Source organism: Haemaphysalis longicornis, unplaced genomic scaffold, assembly GCF_048455015.1.
Source record: "Haemaphysalis longicornis isolate Haplotype H1 unplaced genomic scaffold, Haemaphysalis longicornis Haplotype H1 scaffold_1, whole genome shotgun sequence".
In the NCBI taxonomy this organism is placed as follows: Eukaryota; Metazoa; Arthropoda; class Arachnida; order Ixodida; family Ixodidae; genus Haemaphysalis; species Haemaphysalis longicornis.
This window is the reverse complement of record NW_027526203.1, coordinates 340,308,559-340,321,917: the sequence shown is the minus strand read 5'-3', so window position 1 is coordinate 340,321,917 and position 13,359 is coordinate 340,308,559. Positions and strand designations below refer to the sequence as shown.

The window sequence follows — 13,359 nt, the reverse complement described above, 5'->3', positions numbered from 1 at the left end:
ATTAAGCGGTAAATGGCTTTCACCCGCGACATCCTCTGCCTCTTGGAGCTTTCAACAGCATTAGCTAACATGACATCGATGATGGTGTCTGCGACAAAGGGGCTCACAGTGACGGCAACCTGGCCGTCGACGACACTAAAGAAATCCCCGAAGGAATTCTATGGTGCCGTTTTGTTGTGCGGAGTTGCAGTCATGGACCAGTTTCAACTAGCCCGGATTTCCACTCTCCTTCAGTTACGGAAAGTGTCCGGCGTCACGTCGCTCCATGTCAGGCTCAACATCTCAATTACTGCTGTGAGACCATGCGTTTCGGCGGTAATCCTAGGTTCGCCAAGTTCGATATATCCGATGTGAACTTCATTATAAGGAATATGTTTCACGTGTATTTTCATAACCGATTTGTTTTTGTTCCATATATAGCATAATTAGCTCTATCCGGGTTCGTTATTATCGGGTTTGACTCTATAAGCTATTCAATTTGGGGTGCCGCCACCTTGCATAAGCGGTACTGTCTAATAGTTGGCCGATTTTCTGTCTTGTTTTTTTGCGCTGAGGTGTATGCACGCAAGCTGCTACTCTATGAATTTTTTGGACTGGTGCATTTTATGCTCCGCTCTATGACGCACTTCGAGCGGAAAAGTTAATGCTTAGGTCAAATTAAAGTGACCTAGCTTGAAATACCAGTTTTTGGCTGTGGTGAAGCTGAAACAGATCTCTCAGTACTACGATCCACTGAGACTAAAGCTACAATCATCACTGGTGGTGAATGAGACAAACACTTCCCACAATTCTTTTGCAGCAGCTTTCGCATATGAGATTTATGTTGAAATTTTCACTGAAAAGACACACTTTTGGGGGAAAAAAATCTAAAAACTGAGAGTCTCGGCACCTAGGGAAGTGTAACAGACCACTGACTAAATCTGTGCAGGGTGTAATATGTGGGCTTATATTGGTAGATTAAAGTGTTGTGGAAACAAATATACCACTAACAGCAGCAGGAGTTGCCTATTAACACAGAAAATACCAAAAGCATAGCCTTGACAGACTGAGCCACTTCAGTTGACAGACAACACAGAATCATGCCATTTTGCTGTTAGCTTTCGGTACGTGGGGCAACTGTGCTTTACCTTGCTTTATGAGCAACAAACTTTTTTTTGCTCAATTTCACCGCTTTCATTACACACACTATTACCCAGTGGGTATGATACATATTCCTCCTTAACACTTGGTCACAGCCTTGTGCTAGCAGCACATCTTCATAGGATTCGGCTGCCCTAAAAAATTTCAGTGCACATCACCTTTAATGACTATTATAACTGCCCCCTGAATGGGCTATATTAGATCATCTGGGGTTCTTTAAAGGCACACTGAAATCAAAATACACGTTACTCTGAGTCATTGGATTAGTTCACTGAAAAAATGAATACAGTACATAGCACCCTTGCGCGCAGTTTTGTAAAATAAGGTAGAAAGCAGCGAAAATGTGCACGAGTGGTTGGTTCAACGCCAACTTTAACCCAGCTGAAAAAGGACAATATGTTTTTCTTCTACAAAGCGTCCATACTGATCACGGGTCCCATGAATAAACATTTTGTTTCGTGGTCTGGAGCAGCAAAGGACGTGAGAGTTCGGGAAAGCACAATTGATTTGACCTACACTGACGAAACTGCTTGGAACATGGTAGCGTTATATTCGGTTGCTTTTATACTCCTATACATCACCACTGCCTCGCTTGCTTCTCGTTTACTGTGACGCAAACAGCGGCTGCAGCAGCCACCGTTTGCGTCATGGAATCGGTGCGAGAGAAATGAGGAAGGGACATGCGTCGTTTGATTGGTGATTTCTCAGCAATTAAGGGTTCTTTCAGCTCCAGTTGACGGTAAAATGGCTATGGGAAAATCAGACTTTCATTTGAAACCAACTTACTGGTCGTCTTCAGTGTTCCTTTAACATGCACTAAGATCCCGCCTGCAATCAGCTTGCCTGATACCCTTTGCCCTTGGCTGGCACTAGCCTGCCAGCGTAATTCACCAGTAATAATTTTTAAGTTTTCAGTGCTAAAAATTGGGAGCAGGAATCGAGTGCACTAAATTCTTTCTAGGAAATTTCACATCCAAATTTTGTTTATAATATACCTACGAAGTGCACATTTTTCTTGTCTTTTTATTAGAATACTTTATAAGTATGATGATTTTAAAAGTGCTATACCAGCCGTTTTGTCCCTGCAATAGGGAGATGAGAAAAAAAGCAACACTCTGTAATCTCATAACACACACCTTGAAAATTACCAGCAAGAACTGATTAGTTTATCGCAAGTTTTGATTAAGGGGCCATGCAGACAAAACACAAGTTTGGTTCATTCGAAAGATTGCCTCGTTAGAATCATACTGCCACCACTTTTAACGCACACTTTGCTCAAATAAGCTATTTAATTAGGAAAAAAGGGAATGGCCATGCGACCCACTAGCTCATTTCCTGCAACAGAACCTATGATGTCATATGCCCAGCTGTGCAATTGGCTGAGGCCGGCAGAGGCAAACACAAATTAGGCAGGGCTCATAAGCTTGCCAAGCTAGCTATTTGTGCTTAAATGTAATGCATATTAATTTTACAACAGTAAAAATGGCGCGGTAAACAATGAAAGTTGCAAAAATACACGTGAGCGTAGAAGTACTGATGCGCGCTGCTGTAGGTACTGGGCACACTATGCTTGTTTTAGCTGCACAGCATTCTGCCGCTTTGGAGTTGTCTTGCACGACACTGGCCGATTGGAGTAAGCGACGTCTTACATGACCCTGTTTGTCGAGGACACCCCATGTTTCACGAAATGATTACTTTCTACAGTAACAAAAACAAACCAGGTGCAAACACGGTCAAAAACAAAGCGACAACGGACAACAGTCTGTGGCTGAGTATGGTAGCGCCATCTGAGAGGACTGACGGCAAGTAAGGCTGCAGAGCCAAATGACGCATTGGAAGTTTGAGTTCGCACACTTATGACTTCATGGCAGACGTCACGGAAACACACGATTCAGCGGGAGAGTCAAAACTTTAACCTAAGTTAGTTAATTTCTCAGTGAAGACGGCATCATTTGCTGCCGGACAAGTGTGTGGGCACTATAAAACACGAAATCTTTCAAGTAAAACAAACTTATACTTTGTCTGCATGGCCCCTTTAAACAGAGTGCTATTAGCTGAGAGGTCCTATTCTGCACAAAAACACACAAGACACACAGACAAGGTAGTTTCATTGGCCCAGTAAAGCAAGCCTTATGCAAGCACTCTGAAAGTGCGACACACACACGCACACTCACGCATGCACGCACACACACATGTGCACGCACGCATGCACAGATTGAATTCAACAGATGTACATACTTACCTAGGAGCCTGGTCCCTGAAATCACTCTCCCACGAGAACTTGCCAGCATACCCAGAAGTGACGTTATACTGCTCTGCCCCTGAAAATGGAACTCACAAATTAGAAAGGAGAAACAGGCATCGAAAGGAGCACATCTGGTCTTCTCATACAGGAAAAGCATGCAGCACAAGGTGCTGATTATTTAGTAGCAAAACTTTGGCATGAGATTCTCTATTCATATAGTTAATTCACAGCACAAAAAGACTGGACAGAAGGTTGAGAAACATGCACAACATACACAGGTGCCTGTGTGAGTTGTATGTAGTATTCCTTAAGTTTATGTCCTGTCAACTTAAGCTATACTCGAGAACAAGTTAAGAACGGCAATAGCTCATGTACGGTAGCACACCGCCTAAGCGACAGACCAGGATGTCAAGGGGCGCACTCGTTTTGAAAGGAGATTGCTATGAATGTGTGATATCGTCTGCCTTTTTTCACATAGTTTGTTTGTCGTCGCTGCAGTAGTTTATAAGCATATTAAGTCCAAAAAATCATGAAAATGGCTCCTGCCATGTTCAAAATATTCCCAGTAACACCCTACTTGCGCAGTGCGCAGTAACATCAGGATGCGGTGATGAGGCACAGCAGCAACTTCCGTTGCCATTTTTATTAGGTTGTACCTGAGTATAGTGGGAATTCCTCAATCGGTACAGGGACAGCAGAAGATGCACCTGAGGCACATTGACACAATGATGTGGCCCTTCATTGGCGACGAGTTTCGGCTGCGCCCCAAAAGATGGCAGCGCATCATCGTGACAGCGGAGAGCTATAGAGATGTACCGACGCAAGGCAGACAGACTGGCTCTCTGGAGATCACAGTGTGTGGCAGTGGAACGGCCCAGCTCTTCCCCTCCAGCCTGGGCTGACCTAACTACGTGGCCAGCCCAAGTCCATATCTTTTTCTTTATTTGAACTATGATATCTTCTATTCTAGCCTGTTCTCCGATCCAGGAAGCTCATTTCCTGTCTCTTAAGTGCTACTCCGATCATTATTTGTTCCATGGCTTGTTGAGCCGACATAAGTTTGTTTTCAAGTTGTTAAGTAAGGCGCTAAATTTCCGCTCAATAGGAGAAGACAAGTGCATGCGTGCAGTCTCGTGAAAGGGGCAACAAACTGTTTACAGTTTCTTCTAATTGAAACACAGAGTTTTTTTAGTAACCCCAATTGACATAAACTGTGTGCTACATTTCTATTTATACACCTCTAACATTACATTTGCCGCTGCAAGGTCCTGACGGGGGCAGAGGCAACAAGAAATAAAACGAGCCTGCAAGGCTTAGGCTGTATTTATAACTTCAAATAAGAATAAAAGCACAACCTATAAAGAAATAGGTTGACGGCTGTCCATGTGGACAACTGAGTTTAAAACAGGAAATGACATGCAGAAAACACACAATGAAAACAGAATTAGAACTATGCCCCATTAAAACTGTAGCCGAAGTAAAACCAAGAAAACGACACTAACAGATCAGTAAACAATAAAGGGAAAAAACAAGTACTCACCAGTAATGACTAGGACCTCTCTAGGGCTGAGTGCTTCAGTAAAGAGCCGAGACACAATCATTTCTGGGCATATCATGAACCGGATTTCCTCTTGAACACAACCACCACCTAGCACTCCACCACCAATAAACTTATTGGCAAAGTCAACCTTGAAAAAAAAAAAAAAAAAAATGCACGGAACAGTCAATTCCAGCTCAAACCTGTAATTTTCGTGCGGAGGCTTGATTTGAACAGTACAGCCAGCGCATAAGAATAAGCAAACAAAAAATCTCCGCCATCTAACAACTGCTGCTACACAACGAAATGAGCAAGAGCCGGCTTGCAAAGAACATTGTTTTTTTCTTAATGCTGTCATCTTCTCTTTCCAAATTCAGAAAAATTTCCCACATCCTTAAATAGTCCCTAATAAGTGTTGGAGTTGGGCATGCGTACTGCTCTAATATGCCTTATGCATAGCGGTGCATTCGATGATTGGGCTCTACCTAGAAGTTACAGAATTTTTGAGGCAAGGAAAGGAAGGAAAAAAGTTCCAAGGGTGAGGTCCTTGCAAGGGAAAAAAAACTCTTCTTACTCAACTAACCCTTGCCTTCCATCCAAGCTCCCGAAATGTGTTTTTGACTGCACGCCTACTCATTATGCTCCCACAAATACTTCTGTTATGAGGTTCTTGGATTAGGAAGCAGTCTTAAGGAATAAGTGACAATGCTTCTCACTCAATTTACAATAAGAAACGACAATGACAAAATTTATGCTACTGACAATGTGTAAGAAGGGCCGCTGGCCCAACGCACTCATGCCACAGCTTTGACTGTCAGTAAAGTGGTACAGCTTCATTTGGATGTCTTGTATTCTTTACGGGTCCTTAAAGTAAAAATAGCTAAGATTTTGAGGCATTAATTGGTTTTCATTGGTTTCAATTTGATTTTAGCGCCCCTCAATGCAGCAGCCCGAGGGAAACGAGATTCTATTCCTGCTCTCACTTTTTCTCTCTCCGTCTCTCCCCAGCGTGACTGGCGGTGCGCATGTACAACAACCGTCACCGCTGCCACCTCTGCTGCAAGGCAAGGCCAACATAGGTCTCACATGGTGAGAGAATTCTCGGCATGCTTAGTTGGACATGATTAATTGCAGCAAGAAGTCTTTTTCCTTACCTCGTAGCAAAAGGAGAGGAACTCGTTTGAATGCCAAGAAGCTAAGCTGAACAATAGGACTGGTGCCATGCGTGTACTGCGCTTGATGACAACTTTGGCTATTTTGCATTGTACATCAGTGTTTCTCGCCGCACATCATGTTCGTGCATGGCTGCATTTTCATGGCACGGATGAAGTGTTCAAGTGTGATTTGAGCTGGTGTCTTTACTGCCCAAGTGCTGCATGCGGCCTGGTCTGGCTGCGTGCCGGTTGCAGTGAAGCTGGCCCAATGGGAGCTCTCCCCCAACTGCACCTCCTCACGTTGTTGCCATGACAATTAAACACTTCCAAGCATAGGTGTGTGCACAGGGGGTGCGGGGGGGTGCCCCCTAATCATCTTAGGGGGAGGGGGGCAAATTTTCCCCATACCTTTACTCTATCGAACCCATTCCGTAGGGTTAAAACACATGCCTGTTTTCACAATAATGGCAGCCGAAGATAATCTCATGTTACCTTGCAAAAGCTGTTTACTTTCAGCCCAGGAAAGGTGGGGACCAAAAGCAGGCTGTTGTGAGTAACACATTATCACTTAAAGGGACCCTGCAACACTTGCCATCGACTACTAGTACTATATTTTGGGATAAAGTCTATTGTCCCAGAAATCTCCTCCCGCAAGAATTATGAAAATCCGTTTACAATTCACGAAACTACGCGCGATGAGAAATCGCGCATAATCGTTCCCTCTCAACTCGAGCGCGGACAAGGCGACGAAAGCTGCGCGCTCTCTCCCGGAGAGGGGGGCGACTCGCGGCGTTCTCTTCGGCGGCCTTCGATATATCACATGCCGGGTAGTTTTCTCCTTTTCTCCGCAACGCGGAGGGGCCTATTTCCGGTCTGGTGCCACAAAAAAGCAGGCATGGGTGCCTGCTCGCAAGTGCGCGCTCGGGTTGGGAGGGCGTTTTTGAAGCAATAAACGTTTGTAGTCGAGTGGTCCCGTTGAAAGGGAAGTATTGAGCTCATCACTCAAACTCCGCGCGCACTCAAAACACAAAATAAACGGCAAAACTGTGCCTACAGGTTCAGGCATAGAAGAGATTCGTACACAGCGATGACGACGACGGAAATGGGAGAATCTAGCCTCGAAGTTGTCCAGTGACAGCCGATCGGGCAGCCATGGCCTATGTGACGTCCCTTAGGCCATGCATAATGAGGACAACTGAAGAGAGAGCGGTTTGTTTTTCCGCGTTTTTCACATCGATTTGCGCGCTCACCGCTTCACGTGCACGTGTAATATTTGGTTCAGGTATTCCTGGCAGTGTAATCTAAACGTCGCGCAGGTTTACTTGTACTGCTCAAAGAGTGTTGCAGGGTCCCTTTAATTTTCATTTTTGCATCTACTGTGAAGCTTGTCCTCTTGTCCTCTTGTTAGGTACTTTCCCTCATAAATAACGTGCGTCGCACCGAGCAAAACAGCCACGTAAAAAGAGTTTCAGAATAGACAATATTAACTTCATACATTCTTACGCATAGCCATTCCTCGTCTTTGCACTGCATTCTGACCGTTTGGCTTTTAGTGGTAAGAGGTTGGGAGTTGCCAGGGGGGGGGCTGCAGTAAGACTTCGCCCCCTAATCAAGAACCCTGCACACGCCTATGCTTCCAAGTCCAACGTGGCTGTGGCATTGCTATGGCAATTACAACTCGCACTTCCCCAGGGTCGCTAAGGGAGGATGTGGCACTAGTACAGGAATTACAGGGGTTGCTGGGTTGAAGGTTAAGAGGCTGTCTCTGACATTGCCATCACACCATCAGTGTCATCTCCCGTCACTAGGAGGCTTTCGCCACTTGAGACAAAGCAATAAAAAAGGCCTTACTGTTGTTAAACATTGCTATTTGACTTTGAGGAGCCACACTGAGAAGTTCAGAAAATAGTTTACCTGAAGCAGGCCGTGCCCTTCCCTCTCAATGTATCCAGATTCCAAGAAAAGCATGTCGGCCAGCTCGTGCTTTGCGTTGCTCCACTCAATGGGCTCAAGTAGTACTCGCCGGTGAAATGTTAACATTCCAGTCGGTTCTATACGCACACACACAAAAAGAACAAAAACCTGAACTCTATTACTATTGCTTGCAAAGCATAGTCATCAATCAATGTGACAACAGCTTCCCTGGTTCCTTCACACCACAGATGGGGTCCCCACACAAGTGTTTACGCACAAAGTAGACATACCCGAGAACATTGTTTAACACCTGCTTACTAACAAGTTGACACAAATACAAACTATTAAAGGGGTCATGAAGACACAACACAAGTTTGGTTCATTCTAAAGATTGCCTCGTTAGAATCATACTCACACCACTTTTAATGTAAACTTCGCTCAAATAAGCTACATCATTAGGAAAAAAGGGAATGGCCATGCGACCCACTAGCTCATTTCCCGCAACAGAACCTATGATGTCATACCAGCCAGCTCTGCGATTGGCAGAGGCCAGCAAAAGCAAACACAAATTAGGCGGAGCTTATAAGCTTGCTGAATGAGCTATTTGCGCTTAAATTTAGGGCACATTCTTTTTAAAGCAGTAAGAATGGTGGGATAAACAGTGGAAGTTACGAAAGCACTCGTAAATATAGAAGTACCGATGCATACTGCTGTTGGCACTGGGCGCACTATGCTTGGTTTAGCTGCACAGGACTGTGGGGCTTTGGGGTTGCCTCAGACAACACTGGATTGAGGCAAGAACAGTGTCTTACGTGACCATATTTGTCGAGCGAACACCATGTATCACGAAACGATTATTTTCTTCCTGAACCAACAACAAGCCAGGTTCAAACACGGTCAAAAACAAACCAAAGGCAGAAAATGGTTTGCCACGGCATTGTGGTGCCATCTAGGTTCACTAACGGTAAACAAGGCTTTGCAATCGGCTGCAGAGTGGTCGGTTCCTATGATGTCATTGCAGACCACGAAAACACACGATTTAGCGGCAAGATCAAAATTTTAACTTAAGTGGGGGGACTGTGATTTGGGCGAGTTGGTGAATGTTCATGATTGACAATCCAGCGCGCAAAAACACGGCACAAAAAAGAACGAGAGTTAGCAGTTTTTTGATGCATCGCTTGGAACTAATTTTACAGCTCATTAAACTTTGGTAGCACCAGTGGCAAGGAGCCATTTTCAGTGCCCATTTCAAACACTGAAGTTTAATTAGCTGTAAAATTAGTTCCCAGCGATGCATCAAAAAACTGCTTCGATTATTGCACTCACCAGGGTTCATAGTATCAGAAAATATAGATTACAGTTTTATGACCAACACGTTTTGTCTATTGTTTGACTAAAAATAGATAATTACCGCTAATTATCTTGGGAACTAATTGACCAACTGAGAAAATAATGGCATATCTGAAATCAGTGGGAGAAAATCAGCAAGACTGATAAGTTTCACAAAGTTTACTTGAAAATTAAAAGAAATTGTTTTAAGACCAGTATCCCTAAATTGATTAATTTCTCAGTAAATAAAACATCGTTTGCATCCGGACAAGCACTGAAGGCACTATAAAACACGAAATCTTTTGAATAAAACAAACTTGTCTTTTGTCTGCACGGCCCCTTTAAGCAGTGACTGTGCACACATTGGTTTATAACCCTACTGCAGTCCTTCCACCGTGGAAGTTCTATTGTTATTTTTGGTATAAAAATATGCGTAAATAATAAAAAAAATTGCACCCCTTATATGAGACACCAAAATGCATTTGGCATACTCTTATTTTAGGTGCGGAGCACCTTAGGACCGCACAATGTCCGTCCACGTCCGTGCGCATATAATTTACAATCTCAAAAAATCCCACAGGCACCTGCAGGATTCGAGCCTGTGTCTGGTAGACCAGACAGAATTAGTGTCAGTCATCTTACCCATTGGGCTACGACTGTGAGTTAGCACCCGAGAGTCAAACGGCTTACTCCCTCGCCCGTAACCGTGCAGAGTACCTTAGGACCTCCCAATGTCCGTCCGCGTCCATCCGTGCGCACACCACCATCAAGCGAAAATCAAGGGAAATTCGATTTGAGCCGTGAGTTGCAGTTTCATTTAGGGAATAATCAAGGTGCAACTCACGGCTCAAATCGACTGACCGTTGGGGCGCAAATCGGATGTCACTCGGGGCGCAACTTGGATGTCATTTCGAGACCTCGTACTCCGTACCCTCGCCTTCATCCACGGAGTGGAGATGCTGCCATTTTTTTTGGCTGCATTCCAGTTCAGTTCATGAAATCCTCTGGTTTACTGTCTAAATCTTCGGATTATATAAAAATTTCACAAGGAGACTGAGTGCCTTTGTGGCTCCTGCCTTCAAACTACTGCAATGATGGACTGCATGTTTTCAGTCCAGTTTTATACTCTTTCCCTTCTAAGTTTTGTGTTGATATGTCTCACAGTTATTATCAACAAGCACTTGTGTGTCTCTCCTTGCCTTAGTCATTGTCTGTTGAGCTGTAGTAGAAGACAAAGTTACACCAACTCCTCCAAACTGCTATGTACTTTAAAACAGCCCTCAATAGACTTGGGGCACAGCTAGCATCACCAAATTATGTGAGGACTGTGGTATTTGACATTCTTAAACCCCCTTTTGTCATGCAAAAGAAGTATGCACAAGATAGCTGGGAATGTGGGCTACACATTTCTAAAAAAGAAATTTGGGGGGGGGGGGGGGGTTATGTTCCAAAGCTTAACCTGGGCTATGAGGTGCACTGTAGTGGAGAGCTCTGGATTAATTTCAACCAGCTGGGAATCTTTAAGGCTACACATTTCTAAATTTTAACTTAAAATGGTTAGACTATGTTTGCAACCATCAGGGCCATAGCCAGAGGGGGGGTTTAGGGGTTCGAACCCCTCCCGAAATCTTTTCCAGGCAGCACATAAGCAATACTTACTGTTGCTTTTAGCAAAATTACCCCCTTCCTAAAACCCATAACCCCCTTCGAAAAAAAATTCTGGCAACGGCCCTGGCAACCATCCTTGGTGTAGAAAATTTATGGTAACTTGAAAAAAATTGGCAACACAATGTGATGCTAACCAAGCACTAAACAGTTGCTGTTTTATTAAGAGGAATTTATCATAATAGGATGACAATTTTATTTGTGTTCACAATGTGAACTGGTTTTCTTGGAATCAATAACTACGTTCAAGAACTAGAAATTTTTCGACATTGTTTAAACAAACTGACACAGTTCGCAAACAAAACATGTGAACACATACAGTTTACATATATAAACAATGCCCACAGGACAGCCCATTGGCTGTTTACATATATTGTCTGTTGACTGTTTACACAGTTTACATATATAAGTAATTGCCACAGGGCAGCCCACTGGCTTGGCAGGGATACCAAGCCAGTATGTGCCACTATCCATGGGAGCATTTTAGAAAGAAAAACAATGAAAGAAAGACCTGGAGAAAAACTTTTAAGTCAGGGGGACAACCTAGTTGGTGCTGTGAAGCTTCCTACAGCCTGTCTTAACTGACAGGCTTGATCAACTGTGTTAGATAAAAATGCACGAATACTTTATCGTGCTCTCGTTTCCTCGTCTTCACTTGTAAGTCAGGGGGGCAACCTAGTTGGTGCTGTGAAGCTTCCTAAAGCCCGTCTTAACTGACAGGCTTGATCAACTGTGTTAGATAAAAATGCACAAATACTTTATCGTGCTCTCGTTTCCTCGTCTTGCCTCCAAGCACATGTTGTGGGGAGGAGTAGTTGAGCATTCTATGAGAATGTTATTCTCTTGCTCTTTTGGTGTGAATGCCTGCCCTAATAGGGTTTTGCTATTCTTTATAAATGAATCAACATGTTACAGTCCAAGCTCAATGCGAAGGTGGAAAAAGAGCATTCCAGATTGAAGCTTGACAGAAGCTTTGTTAATGATTGTGACTGATCCGAGTCCCAGAATGTCTGGGGCCTTTCCCCCACACTTTCAACATGAATACAAAAAAGGAATAGCCTTTTCTATGCACCGTTGGAGGTTCATCAGGCCCAGCTGCGCTACGAATGATACATGGTATTCTTAGGAATGCTCTTAATCTTCATAATATTATGTTGCAATAGTAATATGACAGCAATCACAGATTATGTATTTGTTATTTTAAGAGATAAGAAATACCGTAATTGCAAGTGAACAACCAGCACTAGTCGTGTCTTTTCTTTGCTTTGCGTGTGCCAGGGACGTAGCAAGGGGAGAGGGGGGTGTCGAAACCCCCCCTTCCTTAATGTTTTACAGGCAGGGTTTAAGTGAGTGCTAGTGTTCCTTTTAAAACCCATAACCCCACCACCCCACACTTAAAAAAAATTGATGGCTATGGCACTGGGGTCTCCTAGGTCTATTTTTGGTGCTCCATTCGAAAATGTCCAAAGTAGTTTTTGAGCATTGTTGAGTTGAAAATAAATCATCAGCACAGGACCGGAATGCAAAGCCATGCCTACATAAAGCATAATGAACGTAATGAACAATATATTTCTTTTGTGAATGGTGCCACGTGGCTGATGTAAGCAGTATTATGCAACAGACACCAGTTAAAGCCGTATTGTGCGACAAACACAAGTTTGTTCTCATCTGCAATTGAGTGCACTCACTAAGAGAGAACTAAGCCACTAACCATCTTTTGTGATCCTTCTGAAGTAGTTTATGATGCACTTTAGTTTCTCCATTTTCACAGCTTCGTCACTAGGACCCGAGAATAACCTGAGAAAAAGAAGTTCACGGTAAAAGGCAAATCACAGTGAAAGTTTTGACCTCTTGAATACCCTATTTGCATACAGTCCAACTTTTTGACTGCAAATACAAAATATGACAGCTAAAATATGCACGTGCATGGCACAGGCGACCAGCAAGGACTGGTGATTTTGGAAGCGAAATTGAGAAAAGTGGAGCCATTACGGCCAAGCAGAAGTGACGCTGCAACTGGCAAGTGAGCGGCTGGCCGGCCAGTTGGTCAGGTAAAAGCGTGCACACAACTTCTTCGTGCGTGTGCAGCAGCCATGAAATAAGCGCGCTGAGTGGAGCTGGCTCGGTTCTCCAGATGGCCAGTTTGACGGCACACTGCAGCACTGGCAAGAATGGGGCTCTTCGATTGACAGTCTCAGACTCAGCGCGGATAGTCCGCGGGTAGTCCGAGGATTCCCCGAAGCCATAGGGATACATGGGAAAACTGAATGCCGGACTGCTTCTCAGGGAGTCCGAGAGTGCAAATTGCGGAGCCCCAATATCACTTCCGCTTCATGGCTGTTTGAGCGACCTGTGGGCAGATGCAGCGTCATCTG

The 13,359-nt window shown here is 44.0% G+C and overlaps 1 protein-coding gene across 2 annotated transcripts in view; it reads right to left on the bottom strand.

The window, feature by feature from the left end:
- The window catches only part of LOC144152974 (poly(ADP-ribose) glycohydrolase-like), a 44,286-nt gene that overhangs the window by 12,300 nt on the left and 18,627 nt on the right, over nucleotides 1-13,359 (bottom strand). For both annotated transcript variants that reach the window (XM_077684592.1, XM_077684584.1), the window contains exons 13-16: nucleotides 12,696-12,781; nucleotides 7,991-8,127; nucleotides 4,926-5,073; nucleotides 3,383-3,461 (exon numbers count right to left, since the gene is read on the bottom strand). In XM_077684592.1, coding sequence (XP_077540718.1) covers nucleotides 3,383-3,461; nucleotides 4,926-5,073; nucleotides 7,991-8,127; nucleotides 12,696-12,781 — 450 coding nt within the window. The remainder of the gene's footprint in view (nucleotides 1-3,382; nucleotides 3,462-4,925; nucleotides 5,074-7,990; nucleotides 8,128-12,695; nucleotides 12,782-13,359) is intronic.